This window comes from Carcharodon carcharias, chromosome 11 (genome assembly GCF_017639515.1).
Source record: "Carcharodon carcharias isolate sCarCar2 chromosome 11, sCarCar2.pri, whole genome shotgun sequence".
In the NCBI taxonomy this organism is placed as follows: Eukaryota; Metazoa; Chordata; class Chondrichthyes; order Lamniformes; family Lamnidae; genus Carcharodon; species Carcharodon carcharias.
The window spans coordinates 4,802,929-4,828,498 of NC_054477.1; the positions used below are offsets into that span (position 1 = coordinate 4,802,929).

Sequence of the window (25,570 nt, forward strand, 5' to 3'; positions counted from 1 at the left end):
CGGGAGAGGGGAAATTCGAAAGAATCCTGGAACTTTCCGCCTCGGAGAGTGTTGGAAGAGGTGACGACGAATGATTTCCAGGAGGAAATTGGATGGGCAGCTGAGGGAAATAAACCTTCAGGGATACGGGGATAGAGTGGGCGGGTGGTGGGGGTGTGGGGGGGAGGTGGGGTGCGGAAATGGGACTGACTGGATTGTTCCACTGAGAGCCAGCATGGGCTCGATGGGCTGAACGGACTGAAGGGATTCACGGAATCACAGAATTGTCACAGCACAGGAGAAGGCCGTTTGGCTCATCGTGTCTGCACTAGCTCTCAGAAAGAGGAAAACACCTAATGCCATTTCTCCCGCATGCTCCCCATAACCCTTCCTTTTCAGGTCACAATCCAATTCCCTTTTGAGAGCCTCAGTTGAACTTGCCTCCACCACACTCTCAGGCACTCCAGACCCGAACCACTTGCTGCGTTGTATCATGAGGAAGGGTTGAGCAGGTAGAGGTTTACAGATTGGACTTCAGAAGAATGAGAGGCGACCTTCCTGAGATATATAACATCCTGAGGGGGTTTGACAGTGTGGGTTGCTGAGAGGGTGCTTCCCCTGGTGGGGTTATCTAGAACTGGGGGACACAGTTTAAAGATGAGGGGTCTCCCATTTAAAACGGAGATGAAGAGGAACTTCTCCTCCCAAAAAGGTCATTTGTCTTTGGAATTCTCTTCCCCGGAGAGCAGTGGAGGCTGGGTCACTGAACATATTCAAGGCTGAGTTAGACAGATTTTTGATCGACGAGGAAGTCAAGAGTTAAGGGGAACAGGCAGGAAAGCAGAGGTGCGGCCACAGTCAGATCAGCCACGATCTTATTGAATGGCGGAGAGAGCTCAAGAGGCTGAATGGCCGACCCCTGCTCCTATCTCTTATGTTCTTGTTACCCGTATGTTCTTATGTAAGTCAAGCTATCTCAAACCACATAGTCTTTAGAGTCATAGAGTCATTATTATGACACAGAAGGAGGCCACTCAGCCCATCAAGTCCATGCTGGCTCTCATTAGAGCAGTCCCATCACTCCCACTCCCACACACTCTTCCTGTAGCCCCGCAGGTTTATTTCCCTCAAGTGCCCATCCAATTTCTGTTTGAAATCGTTGACCCACCACACCCGTGGGCAGCAAGGTCCAGGGTCCTTCAGAATTTTCCCTCCACCATTTTTCAGGATTAAATCATCGGGGATTCTCTCAAAGTCAATTTAATCTTGGAACAGTCCGAATTGAGAAGGTGACTCCTGATTTTCTGAAGGGAGTCTTGCTGATAAGCGAAGAGCAGGAGGAGGACAGGGTTGGATTTGGTTGTGATGCAACGCATGGTTGAACATCCTGTGAGCGCCAAGACAATGGTAATCCCCAACAAAAGAGAGAGGAGCTTTCTGGAGGAGAACGGAGGGAAGTGGATTTGGGATTGTGCTGTGATGGACACCTGCTGGTTGGAAACAGTCCCAGAACTTGGCACATTGTGAAATGTTTCCTGTGGTATGGTGTTGTGTCTTAATATTTTATATAAAGACACATGGTTGCGAGACAGCAGTTCCCAAATGGGAAGTCACAACAGAGGAATTTCATACCGCTTTGGAAGTGTTCCACACATGTCATTTTCAAGATGTTTCATGACCAGCTGTTTTTAAGCTCACATAAGGGGCCTTCTGGGAGACCAGGTTTCTTGGAATATTCTCCAGGCATCTCCATCAACACTCAAAAGCTCGACATCATCCAGGACAAAGCAGCCCGCTTGATTGGCAACGCATCCACTACCTTCAACATTCACTCTCTGCACCACCGACGCATGGTAGCAGCAGTGTGTACCTGCAAGATGCACCGCAGCAACTCACCAAAGGTCCCTCGAAAGCACCTTCCAAACCCACAACCTCTACCATCTCGAAGGACAAGGGCAGTAGACACATGGGAACACCACCACCTGGAAGTTCCCCTCCAAGTCACTCACCATCCTGACTTGGAAATATATCGCCGTTCCTTCACTGTCGCTGGGTCAAAATCCTGGAACTCCCTCCCTAACAGCACTATGGGTGTACCTACACCACAGGGACTGCAGCGGTTCGAGAAGGCAGCTCACCACCACCTTCTCAAGGGGCAATTAGGGATGGGCAATAAATGCTGGCCTAGCCAGCGATGCTCACATCGTGTGAATTAATAATTTTTGTAAAATCCAATAGGGAATTCAGGAGAAACTACTTTACCCAGATAGTGGGGGGAATGTGGAACTCGCTGTCGCAGGGGGTGATTGAGGTGAATAGTGTAGACATTTAAGGGTGGCACCTTCCATCTCATAAGACAATGATGTGCGCTGTGGTGGTCAGCTCTGTGCTAAGCATCGCCTGGTGTGGCTCTGAAGCCCCACACTGTCATGGCAGCCTCCGATGAGCGTGGTGGAGCCAGCGTAAGCGTCGTTGGTTTAGCAATGAGTGTGCGCTGACGGAATTAGCGCACTGAAGGTCCTCTAAGTTGGTGACCTTGTGCTGCTAAGAGATGTTGAGGATATGTCTGAGACAGCAAAGGTGGAAACTGTTCAGCCTCTTCTCCTGCCTAGTGTATGTTGTCCAGGTCTTTCAAGGAGAACTGGATAAACACATGAGGGAGAAAGAAATAGAAGAATCAGTTGATAGGAAATGGAGGTGGGTTGTGGGGGGGTGGGTGGGGGGGGTGCTGCTGCTGAGGAGGCTTGTGTGGGGTGTAAATACCAGGATGGACCAGCTGGGTCAAATGGCCTGGTCCTGTGCTGTACATTTGATATAAAGTTACAGCCCTGGTCAGTACTGATTGAGTTTGTCACGGCATTTCGACACCACAATTAGCCTCAGTACATCTGGCCTTCTGAAGGTGGGGGGGAGGTGGGGGTGGGTGGAACCAGCAGCTTCAGGAACCCCCAACTGGACCAGATTTTATTAATTGAATTAAAACATGGTGGGATTTAAGCAAAGGACCCCAGAGCATTATCCTGGGCCTCTGGATTACTAATCTCATCACATTACCATGATGCCTGTGTCACCCCAATATCCCAAGACTTAAGCAAAAATCCAGGCTGACACTCCAGTGCCAGTACTGCAGGAGTGCTGTACTGTTGATGGTGACTTTTAGATGAGATGTCAAACCAAAGCCCCATCTGCCCTCTCATGTGGATGGAGCAAAATCCCACAGCCATTTTCGTGAAGACCATGGGGGGTTCTGCTCGGTGTCCTGGGAAAGATCACCGAGAAATAGATGGGCTGTTTGTGGGAGCTTGCTGTGCATAATCGGGCCACGGTGTTTCCTACATTACATTCGTAAATACACTTCAAAAAGTACTTAGTCGGGCTGTAAAGCGCTTTGGAATGTCATGTGGTTGTAAAAGGTGCTATATAAATGCACACTGGTCCTTTCTTTCTGGTGCCCCACTGGTGATGATAAATCATCTTCCACGTGTAAAACACAGAACTGAACAAGTTCGGAAATAGGAACAACGATAGTTTGGGCACAAGAGGAACAGAGAGGGCAGAAGCCATCCCCAAGCCAGAGTTAAGAGCCAGACAGACAAAAAGAGATATGGAAATTCTAAAGGATTGAAAAAGCCCCAGGATTTGATGGTGAAACATTTGCCTGAGCTTTTCATGTTATTTTCTTCACCTAGGAACAAAACGGTTTATTATTCAAAGATAGTCCTGTTCCAGGAGGGATATTCAAAACAGTGATTCACCATTTGCAAAAGAGCTTTCAATGTACCTATTTCCTTTAGGCAAACATTTTCCTGGATTTTTCTGTTCATTGAAGTGAGGGTTGTACAGCACGGAGTTAGATACAGAGTAAAGCTCCCTCTACACTGTCCCCCTCAAACACTCCCAGGACAGGTACAGCACGGGGTTAGATACAGAGTAAAGCTCCCTCTACACTGTCCCCATCAAACACTCCCAGGACAGGTACAGCACGGGGTTAGATACAGAGTAAATCTCCCTCTACACTGTCCCCATCAAACACTCCCAGGACAGGTACAGCACGGGGTTAGATACAGAGTAAAGCTCGCTCTACACCGTCCCCATCAAACACTCCCAGGGCAGGTACAGCACGGGGTTAGATACAGAGTAAATCTCCCTCTACACTGTCCCCATCAAACACTCCCAGGACAGGTACAGCACGGGGTTAGATACAGAGTAAAGCTCCCTCTACACTGTCCCCATCAAACACTCCCAGGACAGGTACAGCACGGGGTTAGATACAGAGCAAACCTCCCTCTACACTGTCCCCATCAAACACTCCCAGGGCAGGTACAGCACGGGGTTAGATACAGAGTAAAGCTCCCTCTACACTGTCCCCATCAAACACTCCCAGGACAGGTACAGCACGGGGTTAGATACAGAGTAAAGCTCCCTCTACACCGTCCCCATCAAACACTCCCAGGACAGGTATAGCATGGTGATTACATGGCAGAGTCAAACATTAAGTTTGAACCTGTGAGTTTTGTGTGCAGTTTTGTTGGGGAAAGATTGAGAACGGAAGGCTACCCTGACCAGCTCTCTCTCCCTCTCTGCTTTGTGAAACCATGTGTGGTTCTTGACCTGTTGCCAGATAATCCTCATCTGAATGTAGTTTGTCTGCGTAATTTTGGACTTGCTAGCTGAGACAGGAAGAATTGGTCCAGATATACTCTCCTCCGCACTGAAATGTTGGTCATTTGGAACCGAGGACAGACGCAACCATCTCACCCAGTGCACTGTGAGGCTTTGCAGTTGACTTCCAAGCTTTGAGATGGAGGCAGAAACTATGTCAACATTCATAATAAGATGAGATAAAGAGAAAGGGGATAAAGGGACAATGGAATTGGGCGGCAAGGGGAGTGTAAGTACAATTTGAATTATTTTTCGCATGAAGGGTAAACTCTGATACACAATAGTTAGGCTCAATGACATGTCTCCATGTTGTATATCGCTGAAAAGAGCCATGTTGCTAAACCTTTTCATCTTGCACTCATCAGGACAAACACAAGAATGTCAAATTTCAAACCATCAGAACAATTTATACCGCAGGAGAAAAGGGTGCTGATTGGTTGGCAAGTCGGCGCTGATTGGCCGAGGCGTTGCCATGGAGAAAGCCACAGGGAAACTCCAGGCTCCCAAAGCTCCCGGGTAATTCAAAAAAGCCTCACGGCATGATCATATTCCTTTTGATTGCAGAAAACAGGTCCCTGTGTATGAACTATGTCACTTATAGCAAGTACAAATGAGCCACATTACAAACTCAGCTGATTACCTTAAGTTCTATGTATTTCTATGTTTCAGTCCCGCTCTGTGGAATGGAACTCTTTCCCTAAATCCCTGCGCCTTTCCAAAATGCTCCTTAAAACCTTTTTCACTAATAAAGAAGGAGTTTGCATTTCTATAGTGCCTTTCACATCCTCAGAACTCCCCAAAGCGCTTTGTAGCCAATGAAGTATACTTGAAATGTCGTCACTGTTGCAACATGGGAAATGCAGCAGCCAATTTGTGCACAGCAAGCCCCCACAAAATTTGACGTAATAATGACCCAGATAACCTATTTTTAATGATGTCGGTTGAGGGATAAATGTTTGCCAAGACACCAGACAGAACTCCCTTGAGTACTGTCAGGGGATCTTTGACATCCATTTGAGAGGGCAGACAAGGTTTCAGTTTAACATCCGACAGTGCAGCACTCCCTCAGTACTGACCCTCTGACAGTGCAGCACTCCCTCAGTAGACCCTCCAACAGTGCAGCACTCACTCAGTACTGACCCTCTGACAGTGCAGCAACTCCCTCAGTACTGACCCTCAGACAGTGCAGCACTCCCTCAGTACTGACCCTCTGACAGTGCAGCACTCCCTCAGTACTGACCCTCCGACAGTGCAGCTCTCCCTCAGTAAACCCTTCGACAGTGCAGCGTTCCCTCAGTACTGACCCTCTGACAATGCAGCTCTCCCTCAGTACTGACCCTCTGACAGTGTAGCACTCACTCAGTACTGACCCTCTGACAGTGCAGCACTCCTTCAGTCCTGCACAGAGATCTGAAGAAGAGTCATATGGACTCAAAACATTAACCCAGTTTGTCTTTCCACAGATGCTGCCAGATCTGCTGAGTTTTTCCAACCTTTTCTGTTTTTATTTTATATTATAAATGATATGTAGGTTTTGTTCCAAAGGGATTGAAATGTAAGTATAAAGGAGTCTTACTGCAATTATATAGGACATTATACGTTCTTATACGTTCTACCCCCAAAATAGTCAGTGAACAGTGGCTGACAAAGGAAGTTAAGGATTGTATATGATTAATAAAAAAAAGCTTATAAAGTTGCCAGAAGTAGCAGTAAACCTGAGGATTGGGAGGTTTCTAGTTAACAACAAAGGAAAACTAAGAAAGTGGTAAAGAAAGGGAGAGTAGAATATGATTGCAATCTAGGAAGAAACATAAAAATGGACTGTAAAAGCTTCTATAGCTATGTAAAAAGGAAGCATTTGGCTGAGACAAATGTGGGTCCATTACAGGCAGGGTCAGGAGAATTCATAATGGGGAACAGAGAAATGGCAGAGAAGCTAAATGATTACTTTATGTCTGTTTTCACTGAGGAAAATACAGGAAATCTCCCAGATTTAGAGATCCAAGGGGCTAGAGGAGCTAGAGGAGCTGAAGGAAATTGGAATCAGTAAGAAGGTTGTATTGGAGAAATTAATGGGACTGAAAGTTGATAAGTCCCCAGGACCTGACATTCTGCATCCCAAAGTGTTGAAAGAGGTTGCTATAGAGATAGTGGACGCATTGGTGATCATTTTCCAAAATTCTACAGATTCTGGAAATGTTCCTGAAGATTGGAAGGTAGCAAATGTCACCCCACTGTTTAAGGGAGGGAGGGAGAGAGAAAACAGGGAAAACGCTAGAATCAATTTTAAGGATGTGATAAATGGATACTTGGATAATCATGATCTGACTGGGCATAGTCAGCATGGATTTGCGAATGGGAAATCATGTTTGATGAACTTGTTGGCGTTTTTTGAGGATGTTACTAACAAAATTGATAAAGGAGAGTTGATGGACATAGTATACTTGGATTTTCAGATCCATTTTGATAAAGTCCCCCACAGGAGGTTGATTAGCAAAATAAAAGCACATGGGATAGGGGGCAATATACTGACATGGAATAAGAATTGGCTAACAGGCAGAAAACAGAGTGTAGGAATAAATGGGTCATTCTCATGTTGGCAGGCTGTGACTAGTCGGGTACCACAAGGATCAGTTCCTGGGCCCCAGTTGTTCACAATATATATATATCACTGATTTGGATGTGGGGACCAAATGTAATATTTCCAAGTTTGCGGATGATACAAAGCTAGGTGGGAATGTGTTGTGAGGAAGATGTAAAGCACCTACAGGAGGATTTGGACAGACTTAGTGAGTGGGCAAGAACATGGCAGATGGAATATAATGTGGAAAAATGGGAGGCTATCCACTTTGGTAGAAGGAACAGATGTGCAGAGCATTTCCTAAATGGTAAGAGATTAGAAAGCATAGATGTACAAAGGGACCTGGGTGTCCTTGTCGATAAGTCACCGAAAGCCAACATGCAGGTGCAGCAGACAATTAGGAAGGCTAATGGAATTAGCCTTTTTGCAAAACGATTTGAGTACAGGAGGAGTGAAGACTTGGTTCAATTGTATAGCAGTTTGGTTAGACCACACCTGGAGTTTTATGTGCAGTTTTGGTCCCCTTACCTCAGAAAGGATATTATTGCCATAGAGGGAGTGCAACGAAGGTTCACCAGGCTTGTTTCAGGAATGGTGGGACTGTCTTATAAAAAGAGACTGGGGAAACTGGGCCTGTATTCTCTAGAGTTTCAAAGAGTGAGAGGTGATCTCATTGAAACCTCCCTGGTAGGACAGCAGTGAAGATTCACTAGACTGATTCCCATGAGGAGATATTGACTAGACTGGATGTACATTCCCTGGAGTTTAGAAGAATGAGAGATGATTTCATCTAAACCTATAAAATTCTTCGGTGCCTTGACAGGGTAGATGCAGAGAAAACGTTTCCTCGGACTGGGGAGTCTAGAACACGGGGTAACAGTCTCAGGATATGGGGTTGGCCATTAGGATTCAGATGAGGAAATGGTTGTATTTGGAATTCTCTGCCCAGAGGATACACAGTTGTTGAGTATATTCAAGAAAGAAAGCAATTGGTCTTTGGGCACTAGGAGAGTTAATGGATATGGGGATACTGCGGGAAGGTGGGGTTGTGGTCTGGGTGACCAACCATGCCAGACTTTCCGGGACCAGCCTGTATTTGAGGCTCATGTCTTGTGTCCTGGGATATATGCACCTGGGATGCTATTTGTCCTGTAATTACAATCTTCTAATTTTGCACATGCACAGCACCCACATGTTGATGCTCACCGAGCTCTCCTCCCAGCAACCCGCTCTTACACATTTGCCAGCAATTCCCCCCCTCCCCCCACCAGCTCAAAGTGCCCCATAATTTATTTCCCAGAATTGATCACCATGGTTATGGTAGAAGTCCATGTTCCAGCTCTTATGTTCTTAAAAGTTTCTATTATGGAAGGAGATTTACTGAGCTGACTTTGTGCATCATAAAAACATAGAAAATAGGAGCAGGAGTAGGTCATTTGGCCCTTCAAGCCTGCTCCATCATTCATTATGATCATGGCTGATCCTCTAACTCAACACCACACTCCCGCTCTCTCCCCATACCCCTTAACGCCTTTAGAGTCTAGAATTCTATCTATTTCCTTCTTAAATATGTTCAGTGACTTGGCCTCCACCGTCCCCTGTGGTAGACAATTCCACAGGTTCACCACCCTCCGGGGTGAAGAGGGTTCTCCCTCATCTCAGTCCTAAATGGCCTGCCCCCTGTCCTGAGACAGTGGATCCTGTCGGACATGGAGATAGTGTATGGTGCACCTTCTTCGCCTCAGGCATTCCCTCGGGATGGAGGGTGACTTGTTCTCGCTCCGCTTGGCTGGGTTCTGAGAGGCTGATCAGTCCAATGTGCAGACTCTACAACACGCGGGGCAGGTGCTGCCTGGTGGGTTGGGTGGGAGGGTTATTTGGAGGTTTGTGTGCCTTGACTTTGCCTCTGTGTGGTAGGTAGCACATGGCACACTGATGGTGGAGGGAGTGGGGGCTGATGCCTGGGACTCTCCAGGGAGGGTCTGGGTTGCTGGGTAACCAACACCTGGACTACAACACCCAGCATGCACCTGTCCCACGGGCTGCACGCCGGCGCGCCGCATTGGCTCGTGGGAGGTATGGTTTCCACGGTGCAGCCGGAAGTGACGTTGCGCAGAGGAAAACTGCAGTCCCCAGGATGCAACGGGCAGCCCTGCATCTCCTACTGTGACGTCATTTCCTCTCAGCCGTAAAGTGAGAGTGCTCGCGGCCTGTGGGAAACTAGTTGCCTCTTTTACGGCACGATGGCGGTCTCCAGGGAGACGGGCCGGTCCCTGACAACTCGCTACCTCCGGGCCCGCTGGATTTTGAGTGGAGTCGCGCAGCGGCTGCTGCTGAGGGAGCCGGGCCGCGATGCTGCGCCAAGCGGATCCGCGGTGATTGGGGGACGGCGGCCGTGGAGCGTCTCCCCGGTCCCGGAGGGAGCCCGTGGTGCTCGGCAGTTCCGGCCTCCCACCGCGGCGAGCCGCTACACGTCGGCCCCCGGGCTGCAGTTCCAACCTCCCACCGCGGCGAGCCGCTATAGGTCGGCCCCCGGGCTGCAGTTCCAACCTCCCACCGCGGGGAGCCGCAACACCTTGGCCCCCGGGCTGCAGTTCCGACCTCCCACCGCGGGGAACCGCTACACGTCGGCCCCCGAGCTGCAGTGCCGACCTCCCACCGCGGGGAGCCGCAACGCGTTGGCCCCCGAGCTGCAGTTCCGACCTCCCACCGCGGCGAGCCGCTACAGGGTGGTGCTGTTCACCGGTCCGTCCAGTGGGTGGCGTTGTGAGCCAGGGGCCGGGTTGCAGTTGGAGGCTGTGGCCGCGGGGAGGCGATCACACGAAGGGGAGGATGAGGGAGAATGGGCACTGGGAACCTCTGGTGGTCTGTGCGCCCTGGCAGCTGCCCTCACTTATTGTTACAGCAGAACGTCGGAGTCAGACGGTGAGTAGTCAGACAGTAACGCGGTGAGGTAGTGGTGGTGAGGGATGCTTTCTTGGAACAAGAGGATGTGACCAGCTCCCAAATCCAGCTCTGCGCCTGAATCACTCCAGACAGACCTTCAGCCCTGTCACAGCGCTGAAACTCAATTACTGCCATTTCCAACTGGAATAGAATGAGGAGGAATAGCTGCAGCCAATCAAAGTTCTGGTTCGACCACATCTGGAGTACATCTGGGCAACGCATCGTTAAGAGGATCTATCAGCTTTGGAAGGAGTGAAGCACTGATTCCCAGAGGGGCTAAAACACAAAGAGACACAAGCTTCATATTCTCTGGAAATAGAAGATTAAGGGGGTGATCGAATTGAGGTGTTCACGATGATTAAATAGGGTCGACAGAAACTATTAAAACCAGGGCCAGGCCATTCGGGGGTGATATCAGGAAGCACTTCTTCACACAAAGGGGAGTGGAAATCCGGAACTCTCTTTCTCTACCACCCCCACCACACCCACCCCCCGCCAATAATAATTGGGGTACACGAACCTAAAACTGACCAGTGGAGTTTTTTTCTTGGGAAGCGATCTGGAGCGAAGGTGGAGAAATGGAGTTCCCAGAATCGTTACAACACAGGAGGCCAGTCTGCCCATCGTGTCTGTGCTGCTCTCTGAAGGCTCACTCATTGTCCTTTAGGGAGGGAAATCTGCTGTCCTTACCCGGTCTGGCCTACATGTGACTCCAGACCCACAGCGATGTGACTCTTAAATGCCGTCTGAAATGGACTAGCAAGTCACTCAGTTCAAGGACAATTAGGGATGGGCAACCAAAGCTGGCCTTGCCAGCGACACCCACATCCCATAAAAGAATAAAAGAATTCACCCCCTCCCACTCCCGCCCATCTCCCTGTAACCCGGCACATGCTTCCTTTTCAGATAATAATCCAATTCCCTCTTGATTGCCTCAGTTGAACCTGTCTCCACCACACACTCAGGCAGCGCGTTCCAGGCCCCAACCACTCGCTGTGTGAAAAAGTTTCTCCTTGTGTCGCTATTGCTTCTTTTGCCAATTACCTTAAACCTGTGGCCCCCTGGTTCTCGATCCTTCCACCAATGGGAAAGGTTTCTCCCTATCTTCTCCGACCATTCCCCTCATGATTTTGAACACCTCTATCAAATCTCCTCTCCAAGGAAATATCTTCTCCAACCTATCTACGTAACTGAAGTACCTCACCCCTGGAACCATTCCTGTGAATCTTTTCTGCCTCGTTTCCAATGTCTTCACCTCCTTTCCTAAAGCGTGGGGTCCCGAACTGGACTCAATGCTCCAGCTGGGGCCTAATGGGCGTTCAATATAAGTTTAACGTAGCTTCCTCGAGCCGAAATGGTCAGCCAGAAGAAGCTTGAGGGGCTGAATGGCCCTGCTGAGATTGCATGAAGCAAAACTTAAGTGAGAGATAGATTGTAACAGAAGTAGGGTTTCAGAGATTATGTTGGAGAACTATTTCACTTGGAAGGTTATTAGTTTGAAAGGCTGAGCAAAAACCGTGCTAGAGACAGAATAGCTCCTAAGGGGGAAGTGGCTGATCATTTAAACAAGTAAAAGAGTTTGGGGGCAGGGAATTGGGATTAACTGGACAGCTCTTTCAGGAAGCTAGCACAGGCACAATGGGCTGAATGGCCTCCTTGCCAGCTGGGAGTGATTGTTCAAACTGTGGAACAGACAGTGGGAGCAGCTAGTATCGATTCATTCAAATTCAAATCGATTCTGTACAGGACGCGTGGTGTTGGGGCACAGTATCTGCGCATTTTGGGGACATGACACCCTGGTGATTGAACAAGTCGCTTTGGAGCGATGGTTCCCAAATCTCTCCAGCCGCTGGGGGCTTTTCCTCGCCCCCTGTGTCTGGCTCTGCTCTGGAACTGATCATTGTGATTAGTCAATAATTCCCTTATGGCTGGGCTCCGGCAGCTGGTGGAGGGTAAAGTAGTTGGATTTGGATCTTCTGCAGCCTCATCAGTTCCGGTGATTGCGCCTGGGGTTGGGATCATTTGACACTGAAAATATTGTGTGACTGACTCGCCGTTGCTTTGTTCTCAGGTCACGTGCTGTTGGAAGCTGCCCGACTGAACAACGTACCTGAGGTCAGCAGGTAAGCAGAGTGCCCTGTTTCTATAACACTTCCAAACACACCAATCCAAGCCTAACTCCCCTGACCTACCGCAGGCTCCCATTCAACCCCAACTCCCCCCCCAGCTGTGTTCGCTGAATGGTCCAGCAATGGCTGCCTTTGAAAACTCTCTCTCCCTTGTGTACAAACCGCGCCGTGGTACCGTAAGCCCCTCCGCACAAGCTCTAAAGCTGAGGGTGACCCTCGGTGTAGCGTCGGGTCCCTGCAGCGGATGCCAGGGGATTGTGAGTCCGCTGACCACCCAGGCTGTGGTCAGTTGCCATGGTGAGGCCAAGCACACGGCCACCACCCAGCTGCCTGTCGCGGGATTACCGGCCTCATGCAGCCCCACAACACCGCTGCTTATTAAAGCCTCCACCTCAAAAAAGGAGAGCAACAGCTTGCATTTAAATAGCACCTTTAGTGCAATACTGCAGACTATAGGAAATAGGAGCAGGATTAGGCCATTTGGGCCTCTGGAAACAGCCTCTGCCATTCAATACGACCAGGCCCAACCTGGCTGTGGGTCTCAACCCCACTTTCCTGTCTACCCCACCATGACCCTTGACCCCCTGTCGATCAAGAATCTACCTAACTCAGCCTTGAGTATATCCAATGACCCAACCTCCACCGCTTTCCGGGGGAGAGAATTCCAACCACCCTTTGAGAGAAGAAATTCCCCCTCGCCTCCCTCTTAAATGGGAGACGCTGAATCTTTAAACTGTCCCCACCACCACCCCCCCCAGCTCTAGATTCCCCCACAAGGGGAAACAGCCTCTCAGCATCTACCCTGTCAAACCCCCTCAGAATCTGGTATGTTTCAGTAAGATCGCCTCTCATTCTTCTCAACTCCAATCAGTAGGAGGCCCAACCTCCTCCACCTTTCCTCGTAAGACTATTTACGATAAACTTTCCCCCTCATGGGCACCCTCTAGCCCCTCCCCCTTGCACCCTCTAGCCCCTCCCCCTCGCACCCTCTAGCCCCTCCCCCTCGCACCCTCTAGCCCCTCCCCTCACACCCTCTAGCCCCTCCCCTTACACCCTCTAGCCCCTCCCCCTCGCACCCTCTAGCCCCTCCCCCTCGCACCCTCTAGCCCCTCCCCCTCGCACCCTCTAGCCCCTCCCCCTCGCACCCTCTAGCCCCTCCCCCTCACACCCTCTAGCCCCTCTCCTCGCACCCTCTAGCCCCTCCCCTTACACCCTCTAGCCCCTCCCCTTGCACCCTCTAGCCCCTCCTCCTCGCACCCTCTAGCCCCTCCCCCTCACACCCTCTAGCCCCTCCCCCTCGCACCCTCTAGCCCCTCCCCCTCACACCCTCTAGCCCCTCCCCCTCGCACCCTCTAGCCCCTCCCCTTACACCCTCTAGCCCCTCCCCTTGCACCCTCTAGCCCCTCCCCCTCGCACCCTCTAGCCCCTCCCCCTCACACCCTCTAGCCCCTCTCCTCGCACCCTCTAGCCCCTCCCCTTACACCCTCTAGCCCCTCCGCTTGCACCCTCTAGCCCCTCCTCCTCACACCCTCTAGCCCCTCTCCCCCTCTACTCCCTCCCCGTCGCACGCTCTCTACTCCCCTCGCACCCTCTAGCCCCTCCCCTTACACCCTCTAGCCCCTCCCCTTACACCCTCTAGCCCCTCCCCTTACACCCTCTAGCCCCTCCCCTTGCACCCTCTAGCCCCTCCCCTTACACCCTCTAGCCCCTCTCCCCCTCTACTCCCTCCCCATCGCACGCTCTCTACTCCCCTCGCACCCTCTAGCCCCTCCCCCTCGCACCCTCTAGCCCCTCCCCCTCTACCCCCTCCCCCTCGCACGCTCTCTACTCCCTCCTCCACCCCCTCCCCCTCACACGCTCTACCCCCTCCCCTTCGCGTGCTCTCCAACAATCCATTCAGCCCCACTCCCTCCCTCCCTCGATCTCTGTATTCCTGCAGCTTTATTTCCCTCCAGTGCCCATCCCATTCCCTTTGCGTCCGGAATCAGCCGAGTGAACCTTCTCTGAACTGCTTCCAACGCAAGTTTATGGTAAATAGTTGAGCTGAGTAAAAACATCCTGAGGTGCTCCAGAGGAGCAATTATCAAACAAAATTTGACCCCAAGCCACATAAGGAGATATAAGGTCAGGTGGCCAAAGAGGTCAGTTTTAAGGAGAGTCATGAAGGAGGGAAGCGAGGGAGAGAGGTTTACCGGAGCTTGGGGCTGGGGCCATTGGTACGGCCAGCAATGGTGGTGTGATTAAAATTGGGGTTGCTCAAGAGGCTGGCATTGATGGAGTTCAAAGATCTCGGAGGGTCGTGGCTGAGCTGAGATAAGGTGAGCAGAGGAGTGATGGAAAACCAAAAACAGAAATACCTGGAAAAACTCAGCAGGTCTGGCAGCATCGGCGGAGAAGAAAAGAGTTGACGTTTCGAGTCCTCATGAGGACTCGAAACGTCAACTCTTTTCTTCTCCGCCGATGCTGCCAGACCTGCTGAGTTTTTCCAGGTAATTCTGTTTTTGTTTTGGATTTCCAGCATCCGCAGTTTTTTGTTTTTATAGAGGTGTGATGGAGTTTAGGACAATCCTGGTTTGTTTTAGTTTGACCCTGAGTGCTGCAGTTACCAACTCAGCCATCGGAGGGAGGTGTTGCTTCATTTCTGCTTTTGTTTGCCTCTTTACCCTGACTGGGACAAGCAGTAAGCAGTACAACACCAAGTGTCACCTCTTGTTGCTTTGCTCCTGAAGACAGCACCTTCCGGACAAGCCCCAAAACTCCAGACCTGTCTGAGATTCACCTCCTGCGCGTCTGAGTAATGCAGCTGTGTGGCAGCACCCACAGGGAATCGCTGGCGGCACCTGCACACTCAAACTCCCTCCCCCTCCCCACCCCTCGCCCCTCACACGCTGTTCCCCACCCACTCGCGGGTGCCCCTTCCACCCCTCCCCCCCCCCGCTCACAAGCACCCTCTACCCCCTCTCCCTCGCACGCTCTCCATCAATCCATTCATTCCCATTCCCTCACTCGATCTCTGTATTCCCGCAGTTTCATTTCCCTCAAGTGCCCATCCCATTCCCTTTTGAAATCGTTCATCGCCTCTGCTTCCCCTGCCCTCGCGGGCGCTGAGTTGCAGGTCAGTGCCATTCGCTGTGTAGAAAAGAGTTCCCCACACTCCTCCTGCATCTCTTGCCTGAACGTGTAGATCTGTGTCCTCTGGTCCTTGTGCCATTAGCTAACGGGGACAGCTTTTCTTTATCCACCTCGTGTCTGTGTGGACACTTTGTAAGAGCAGCTCAGCTAGTTCCTTCTCCCCGTAACTCTCCACCACCTTCTCCCCCACCTCTCCAAAGTTCCCCTCCTCAGATAATAATTCAGTTCCCTTTTGAAAGCCTCGATTGAAACTGCCTCCACCACACCCTCAGGCAGCACATTCCAGGTCCTGACCACTTGTTGCGTGATAACATTTCTCCTCACATCTCCATTGCTGCTTTTGCCAATCACCTTAAATCTGTGCTCTCTGCTTCCTGGTCCTTGCACCAATGACAACAGTTTAACTGTGTCTGCTCTGTCCCCAAATGCCTCGTGATTCTAAACTCCATGGGAGGAGAAATGTGCAAGAAAATTAGAGAGGAGCCAGAACTATAGAGTATTATTGGGGCCTTTACTTATCCTAAGCCAGTAATAGTGTAAAGGGCAGAGAAGGCCAGAATTTCTGAAACGTGTTCAGGAGAATTTTCTCGATCAGTTTGTTTCTGGCCCAAGGAGGAAGGAGGAGGCATTGCTGGATCTGGTTCTGAGGAATGAGGTGGGCCAAGTGGATCAAGTGTCAGTAGGGGAGCATTTAGGGAATAGTGATCATAGTATCACAATGTTTAGGTTAGCCATGGGAAAAGACAGGGAGCAATTGTGAGTAAAAATAATGAATTGGGGAAGGTTTAATGTCACTGGAGTGAGAACAGAGCTGCCCCAGGTAAATTTGGAGTCAGTGCCTTTTAACGAGTTCGGGTACAGTCAAGGTAAATTCCCACCTGGCGGGAGGGGGGTGGGAAGTGGGAAAAACGAAACCAGAGCTCCCTGGAGAGTAAGGTGAGAGTGAAAAAGTGTGCTTATGACAGGTGGCGGATGGATAGTACAATAGAAATCAAAGTGATGTATGGAAAGTTCGGATGGGGAAGTGGAGAAGCAAAGAGAGAGTACGAAAAGAGACTGGCAGCTAACATAAAAGGGAATCCCAAAGTCTTCTATCAGCATAGTTTCATCAATGACCTTCCTTCCATCATAAGGTCAGAAGTGGGGATGTTCGCTGATGATTGCACAATGTTCAGCACCATTTGTGACTCCTCAGATACTGAAACAGTCCATGTCCAAACGCAGCAAGACCTGGACAATATCCAGGCTTGGGCTGACAAGTGGCAAGTAACATTAGTGCTGCACAAGTGTCAGGTAATGACCATCTCCAACAAGAGAGAATCTAACCATCGCCCCATGACATTCAATGGCATTACCATCAATGAATCCCTCAGTATCAACATCCTGGGGGGGTTACCGTTGACCAGAAACTGAACTGGACTAGCTATATAAATACTGTGGCTACAAGAGCAGGTCAGAGGATGAGAATTCTGGGGAAAGTAACTCACCTCCTGACTCCCCAAAGCCTGTCCACCATCTACAAGGCACAAGTCAGGAGTGTGATGGAATACTCCCCACTTGCCTGGATGAGTGCAGCTCCCACAACACTGAAGACACTGAACACAGGACAAAACCATCCGCTTGATTGGCACCACATCCACAAACATTCACTCCCTCCACCACCGACACACAGTAACAGCAGTGTGTACAAGATGCACTGCAGGAATTCACCAAGGCTCCTTTGACAGCACCTTCTAAACCCATGACCACTACCATCTAGAAGGACAAGGGCAGCAGACACATGGGAACATCACCACCTGGAAGTTCCCCTCCAAGTCACTCACCATCCTGACTTGGAAATATATCGCCGTTCCTTCACTGTCGCTGGGTCAAAATCCTGGAACTCCCTCCCTAACAGCACTGTGGGTGTACCTGCACCACATGGACTGCAGCGGTTCAAGAAGGCAGCTCACCACCACCTTCTCAAGGGCAATTAGGGATGGGGAATAAATGCTGGCCCAGCCAGCGATGCCCACATCCTGTGAACAAATAAATGGTAAAACACACTCAACGCCCAGGCTCTCAGGCATACACCCATTCGCACACAGACTGTCAGACAGGCACTCACGCACTGAGTCTCGGACACTCAGAGTCTCGGACACTCAGAGTCTCGGACACTCAGAGTCTCGGGCACGCACCCTCACAGACAGACTCTCTCAGCCTGCACTCTCACAGACTCTCCGACACCTACACACACTCTCACACACAGGCTCTCTGACACGCGCTCTCGCGCTCACTCTGCACTTACAATATTTGGGTTGAGGGTATCAGTGCTGCTGGTCCTCATTCAGCTCTAACACCAGTTCACTTTGGGGCCTGGACCGAAGGAAGGGAATCTTCCGTGGAGTCTTCCTCTGCTCCATCAACTTTCATCTTTTCTTTAATCCCTGCTTTGAGACGTTACCTTTTGCTGGGACTGCTCTGTGCTGTTACTCCGAGTAGCTGCTCTCCAAGTGTGTGCTGACCCTGAGTGCCTGTGGCCTGTGGTCTGTGGTGGTGGACTGTTCAACTCTGGGCAGCCTTACAGTCAAGCTACTCTTAAACCATAGAATGTTACAATACAGGAGGAGGCCATTTGGCCCCTTGTGTCTGTGATGGCTTTTTTGAAAAAGCTATTCCAATTAGTCCTAATTTCATTCCCTGCCTCTCACACTCTCCTTATAGCCTTGCACATCTTTCCCCTTCTAATCTCCGCACAATTCCCTTTTGAAAGTTATTATTGAATCTACTTCCTCCGCCACCCTGGGCTGTAACCTACGGTTTGAGATATATTGCCCTCGTCTCCCCCTATGGCTCTTACGCCGATTATTTTAAATCCACGTCCTGTGGTTACCGACCCTCCTGCAACCCCGTTCAGTTTGTGTGTTCTCAGCTTCACCTCCCGATCTCTGCGTGGCTTCACCCCCATCTCTGAAAACTCCGCCAGCCCCTTTACCCACCCTGCCCTGTAACAACGTGCCCCCCCCCACCACCAAATAACCTCCTGACCAGCCTCCATCAACTTCCAACTCATCCAAAGCTCTGAGGCCCGTGTCCTAACTCAAACCATCAGCCCCATGGCTCACTGACCCACACTGGCTCCCAGTCCCGGCAGCACCTCCGTTTTTAAAAATTCACATCCACAAACTGGGTAAAGGAGGCACATCACCAAATGTAATAAGGCCGATAGGAAACATGATGGGGGGTTGGGGGGGCGGGGGGAGACAGGTTTATGACTCGATGGGCTAAACGGCCTCCTCCTGTTCCTATATGGAGGGAGACATTACCACGTAGTGGTAATGTCACCGGTCTAGCAATCAAGAGACCTATTGCTCTGGGGACGTGGGTTCAAATCCCACCAGGGAAGCCAGTGGAATTTAAGTTCAATTTTTTTAAAAATCTGGTGCTAACAGCGAGTCACAGTGATTCTAACTAATGTCGATTGTTGTTTTAAAAAAAAATAAATAACTGTCCTTACCTGGTCGACACGTGACTCCAGACCCACAGCAATGTGGTTGACTCTTTTAACTGCTCTCTGAAATGGTCTAGCAAGACACTCAGTTCAAGGGCAATTAGGGATGGGCAACAAACACCAGCCTTGCCAGCGACACCCACGTCCCACACAGAAAGGATCCTATTTCTAGAGGGATAGAATTGAAAAGCAGCAAAGTTACCCTGGGGATTGTTTGATGCGAATAGTTCAGATGCGCTGAGGGGAAACAGAATCAGCGTCATATCCGAAGGAGGAGGGAATAGAGGGTTACGATGATAGATTTAGATGCGGTTCGCGTGGAGCATAAACACCAGCATGGACTGGTTGGGGCTGAATGGCCTGTTTCTGTGCTGTATATTTGCTGTAAATATTGTCTGTTTCAGTGCCATACTGGGGTGATGCACATTCTAACTGGTTCTGAGAAAGTGACCCAGTATATACTCTGTGTGTGAGTGTGTGTGTAACCCGCTGTTACCCGGCGTGTCTGTGCTTCGCAGGATCTGAATGTCTCGGTATCTGGATCTGGGGAGGGTGGGCACTATTGTGCGGAGGACTGTTAAGTGGTGACCAGCTCACCATACCTGACCCAGAGCCCCAGTAATGTTAGCTTAACGTCCTGGAAATCTGTAAGTTAAACAGAGTTCACACAGACGTAGGCTTTGTGAACAGGCCCTGGGAGCAGGCAGCCCACTAAACAGTAACAGATTGAAACCCGTTGCCAAACAGCGAACACAGAAGTCAGATGGCAACAGTCTTCCATTGTCAGTGTGTGTGTGTGTGTGTGTGGGTGCAGAGAATAAAAAAAATGTTCAAGTTACTCGTCCTTAAGTGGCTGGTGGAGGTCCACCTGTCGAAGAGTACAAACTGAGCGTGCTCAGAACCAAGGACAGCCGGGGGGTGGGGGTGGTGGGGGGTGTGGAGCTGAGCCCAAACTCAAATAGAGCCTCTGGCATCTCTTGGCTTCAGACTGATGTCTCGCAGTCACTCACCCAGAACATTGGGCCTGGCTGAGTGTGAGCGTTATAGGGAACATCTGTCAGGAGGTTGGCTGCTGACTTTAGAAGCAGGATTGTCTAGTTTAAAAACTGAAAATTAGACATGAGAGCAGTAGGAACCCGTGCTTTTACATATTTAAACTGTGCAATTTTTGTTCCCATTACAGCCCTGACTCAGAGTCACTCCTTGAGCCTGGAGCCCTATTCAGTTGGATGGTGAAGGATCTGTATCTGCCCATCCTGGTTCCATAATCACCAATACCGAATACAACCAAAATCCAGCAATCTCCGTTTTTTGAAATTTTCAATTGACCCCCGTTTCCCCCCCCCAACAACCTCAGTGGATTTTGGGGGAGGGAGTTCCAGATTTCCGCTTCTCTTTATGTGAAGAAGTGCTTTCTGAAGTCTGTCCGAAAGACATAAGAACTTGCATTTTTGTAGCACCAGTGGTAACATCACCGGATTAGTGTGACAGAGACTTGGGCTAATGCTCTGGGTGGGGGGACACACGTTCAGATCCCACCACAGCAGCTGGTGGAATTTAAATTCAACTATTAAATCTAGAATATAAAGCCAGGCTCAGTAATGGTGACCATGAAACTATCACCGACTGTCGTAAAAACCCATCTGGTTCACTAATGCCCCTTAGGGAAGGAAATCTGCCGTCCTTACCTGGTCTGTCTGGCCTACATGTGACTCCAGACCCACAGCAACGTGGCTGACTCTTACCTGCTCCCTGCACCCCCCTGCTCCCCCTCTGAAATGGCCGAGCAAGACACTCAGTTCAAGGGCGATTAGGGATGGACATTAGATTCTTCTCAGTAACATCAGACGTTAAAAGAGAATAATGACAAAAGGATAAAAAAACAACTAAATTGTTGCTGCTGTCACGTAGAAATGCAGCAGCCAATTTGTACACAGCAAGATCCCAAAAACAGCATCGTCCAGTGGTATTGGTTGAGAGATAAATATTACCCAGGTCGTCAGGGAAAACTCCTTTGCTGTCCTTTGATTTGCTGGATCTTATATGTCCACCCAAGCGGTAAAAAGGACTTCACTTTAATACCTTATCTGGAAGGTAGCACCTCCAACAGAGGTGTGAGTGAGAGGTGCACTCTCACTACAGCACTGGGACTGTCAGCTTAGATTTTGTGCTCAGGTACCTGGAGTTTGGCACTGCTAACCGCTGGGGGCTGGATGACACCTTCTGGTCATTTTAATCTTCTGGAATGCCATTTTCCTGCTAGCAGGACCCCAGCTGCCCCACCCTTCACACATGGCGACAGCCACCAAATTCCGGCAGGACCAGCGACCGTGTGTGGGTGTCGGAGCTGAGCTTCCCTTGGTCCTGTTATATTACCCCCCCCCCCCCCAATCACCGTGCACGTTGCTTCTCGGCTTGGCCCCCACCACCTCGGGCACAGGTCACCCCAGCTGGAATCGCAGGGGTTAAAGAATCCACAAGACTTTTCCCGGATCCCAGCCGCCCTTAGACAGCGAGTGTGTCGATGACGGGGGGAGCAGCGGGAGAGTCCAGATATGAAGGCTGGTGGGATGCGGCCCTTTATCTCAAGGGGTGGAAGTGGTATTTTCAGCAGTGCCGAGCTCTGGTTAGACAACATCTGGAGTAACTGGGCACTGCGCCTCCAGGAAGATTATATTGGTCTTTGATGGGGTGCACTGTAGATTCACCGGAATGATGAAGGGGTTAACCCTTTGAGCCCCACTATCATTCTGCTCAATTGATGTGTGTGCGTGTTTGCAATTTCCAAGTTGTTGCAATAGGATATACCGGATGTGTGGAGGGGCATTTTAAATCATTCAGGGGATCTTTGACTCGAGTAGGTGCCTGCATGTAACAGTATCACTTAACAACACAGAACTGGCAGCAGTGGTCAGATGGGCTCCATCTGTTTTTGGTTTGGGACGGTTTACATCCATCACAGGTAAATGGCTACCTCAGCTGGCCTGACAGAGCTGTTGAATGACATGGGTACGACACCTCCATATAATTCACTGCAGCATTCCCACCTTATAGTTTAATGTGTAACGCTCTCTCTGTGATACCTGCACTCCTCCAATTCCAGCCTCGTGCATCCTCGAATTACCATCGCTCTGCCATTGGCGGCTAAGCCTTCGCCTGCCTGGGCCCCAAGCTCTGGAATTCCCTCCCTAAACCTCTCCGCCGTTCTCTCTTTTAAAATACTCCTTTAAACATACCTCTCTGACCCAAGCTTTGGGTACCTGTGCTAATGTCTCCTTATGTGGCTCAATGTTGAATTCAGTCTGATTACTCTGGTCTGTTAAAACACTCTTGAGTTCTTCACAGCAGGAGTAATTAGACAAAATTCGAAACTGAGGTGCTATATAAATTCAAGTTGGTTTTCAAAATATGTGGGGATTTGGATGGGGTAAACAGAGAGAAACTGTTTCCAGTGGCAGGAGATAACCAGAGGACACGGATGTGGGATCATAGGTAAAAGAACCAGAGAGGAATTTAGGATTAATTTAACGCAGCGAGATGCTATGATCTGGAATGCATTCTGCAAAATGGTGGTGGTAGCAGATTTACTGGATAAAGCAATTGGATAAATACTTGAAGGGGAAAAAATAGCATGGTGATGAGGAAGAGAGCAGGGGGCAGTGGGGCTAATTGGATATATCTTTCAAAGAGCCGGCACAGACCTAATGGGCCGAATGTATCATTCACTGGTGGGATCTGTAGTCACGTTCTCTACATTCTTGGCCTAGTTGCCGTACTGACCTTGCTACATGGCCTCTCCTGCAGGTTGCTGTCCACTGGTGTCCCTACCTCGTTTCGGCACAAGTTGGGTTGGACCCCACTGATGGTCGCAGCCATGAACAAGAACCACAGGTAGGTCCTTCCGTCCACTAAGGACTCAACTTGTCTTCCATCTTGAGTGTTGTTTGTGCAAGATCTCGGTTCACGCAATGGACGCTGGTATAAAGGTTAACTCCCTGTCCCTGTTAAGCTGCAGACACCTCTTGCTGCTGTTAAGGACGGATCTTAGTGTTTAGACCCAGGGTTTCATACTTTTCTAGCCAGTCATAGCCCAAGATTCAGCTTTCTCTTCTTATGGGTGAATCTAGAACTAGGAGCCATGGTTTAAAAATAAGGGGTCACGCATTTAAAACAGAGATGAGGAGAAATTTTTTCTCTCAGAGGGTTGAGAGCCTTTGGAACTCTCTTACGTATATACGAACAAGGAGCAGGAGAAGGCCATTCGGCCCCTCGAGTCTGCTCCGCCATTTAATACGATCATGGCCGATCTGATAGTAAGCTCAAATCTGCATCCCGCTGACCCCCAATAACCTATCACCCCACCTTGCTTACCAAGAATCTATCCACCTCTGCCTTAAAAATATTCAAAGATTCTGCTTCCACCACCTTTTCAGGGAGAGTTACAAAGACTCGCAATCCTCTGAATGAAAAACTTTTGCCTCATCTCTGTTTTAAATGGGTGACCCCTTGTTTTTAAACCATGACCCCCTAGTTCTAGATTCTCCCACAGGAGGAAACATCCTCTCCACATCCCCCCTGTCAAGACCCCTCAGGATCTTAATATCTTTCAATAAAGTCGCCTCTTAACCTCCTAAACTGCAGCAGACACAAGCCTAACCTGTCCAACCTTTCCTCATAAGACAACCTGTCCATTCCAGGTATTAGTCTGGTAAAGCTTCCCTGAACTGCTTCCAATGCATTTATATCCATGAATAAGGCGACCATTGCTGTACACAGTACTCAAGATGTGGTCTCACCAGTGCTTTATATAACTGAAGCATAACCTCCCTACTGTTGTATTCAATTTCCCTTGCAATAAAGTGTAACATTCTATTAGCTTTCCTAATTACTTGCTGTACCTGCATACTAGACTTTTGTGATTCATGCGCTAGGACACCCAGATCCCTCTGAATCTCAGAGCTCTGTAATCTCTCACCATTTAGATAATATGCTTCTCTTTTATTCTTCCTGCCAAAATGGACAACTTAACATTTTCCCACATCATACTCCATTTGCCTCATCTTTGCCCATTCACGTAACCTATTTGGGGCCCTTTGTCACCTCCTTATGACCTCTTCACAAATTACTTTCCTACCTATCTTTGTGTCATCAGCAAATTTGGCAACCATCCCATCCATCCCTTCATCCAGGTCTTATATAAATTGTAAACAGTTGAGGTCCCAGCACTGATCCCTGTGACACACCACTCATTACATCTTGCCAATCTGAAAAAGACCCGTTTATGCCTACTCTCTGCTTCCTGTTAACCAACCAGCCTTCTATCCACGCTAATATGTTACCCCCTACACCATGAGCTTTTATTTTACGCAATAATCTTTGACGTGGCATTTTATCAAATGCCTTCTGGAAATCTAAGTACAGTACATCCACCAGTTCCCCTTGAACACCTTGAAGAGCACCGATAAGTTGATTAAACACGATTTCCCTTTCACAAAACCATGTTGACTCTGCCTGATTACCTTGAATTTATCCAAGTGCCCTGCTATAGCTCCTTTAATAATAGCTTCTAACTTTTTCCCTAGCTAATTGGCCTGTAATTTCCCACTTCCTGTCTCCCTCCCTTTTTGAATAATGGAGTTACGTTTGCTATCTTTCAGTCTAATGGAACCTTCCCCAAATTGGAAAATTAAAACCAATGCATCAACTATCTCACTAGACGCTTCTTTTAAGACCCTAGGATGAAGACCATCAGGACCCGGACTCTTGTCAGCCCACAGCTCCAACAATTTACTCAGTACCACTTCTTTGGTGACTGTAATTTTCCTGAGTTCCTCCCTCCCTTCCATTTCCTGATTTATAGCTGCTTTTGGGATGTCACTTGTATCCTCTTTAGTGAAAACTGATGCAAAATACCTGTTCAATTCATCTGCCATCTCCTTGTTTTCCATGATCAATTCTCCAGACTCACTTTCTATAGGACCAACCTTCACTTTGTTAACTCGTTTCTTTTTAAAATATTTATAGAACCGCTTACTATCTGCTTTTATATTTCTGGCTAGCTTTCTCTCGTACTCTAAGGTGGAAGCAGAGTCTCTGAATATTTTTAAAGCAGAGCCACAGATAGATTCTTGATTAACAAGGGGGTGAAAGGTTATCGGGAAGAAACACACATTCTACTCAGCACTGTTACCTCTGGTGTCCCCCAAGGCACCCTCCTATTTCTCATCTACGCATGCTCTTTGGTGATATTACCTGAAAACGCAGCACCGGTTTCCACCTGTGTGCTGTCAACACCTTGCTTTACCTCCTCCAGCACCTCTCGACCCCTACACTGTCTCTGAGTTACCCAGACTGCTTATCTGAAGTCCAGAGTTAGATGGACAAAAGACTTCTTCCAACTAATATTGGGAAGACTGAAGCCATTGTCTTCAGTTCCCACCACAAGTTCCATCCCTCAGCCACCGACTCCATCCCTCTCCCTGCCAACTGTCTGGGGATGAACCAATATTTCACAGTCTTGTTGGTCGTATTTGACCCTGAGATGAGCTTCCAGCTGCTCCATACAGCCCGTTTCCACATTCGTAAAACTGCCCCTGTATCAGCTCCCTTTCTGCAGGAATTCTCATCCATGGCTCGTGACCATTCAAATGC

General features: G+C 49.3%; 1 protein-coding gene across 1 annotated transcript in view; it reads left to right on the forward strand.

Moving 5' to 3' along the window:
• Positions 1 to 9,398: 9,398 nt before the first annotated feature.
• Positions 9,399 to 25,570, forward strand: part of clpb (caseinolytic mitochondrial matrix peptidase chaperone subunit B) — a 165,726-nt gene continuing 149,554 nt past the window's right edge. The window contains exons 1-3 of the mRNA XM_041199189.1: positions 9,399 to 10,147; positions 12,240 to 12,291; positions 22,724 to 22,810. Of these exons, the coding sequence (XP_041055123.1) occupies positions 9,466 to 10,147; positions 12,240 to 12,291; positions 22,724 to 22,810 (821 nt within the window). The 5' untranslated portion in view covers positions 9,399 to 9,465. The remainder of the gene's footprint in view (positions 10,148 to 12,239; positions 12,292 to 22,723; positions 22,811 to 25,570) is intronic.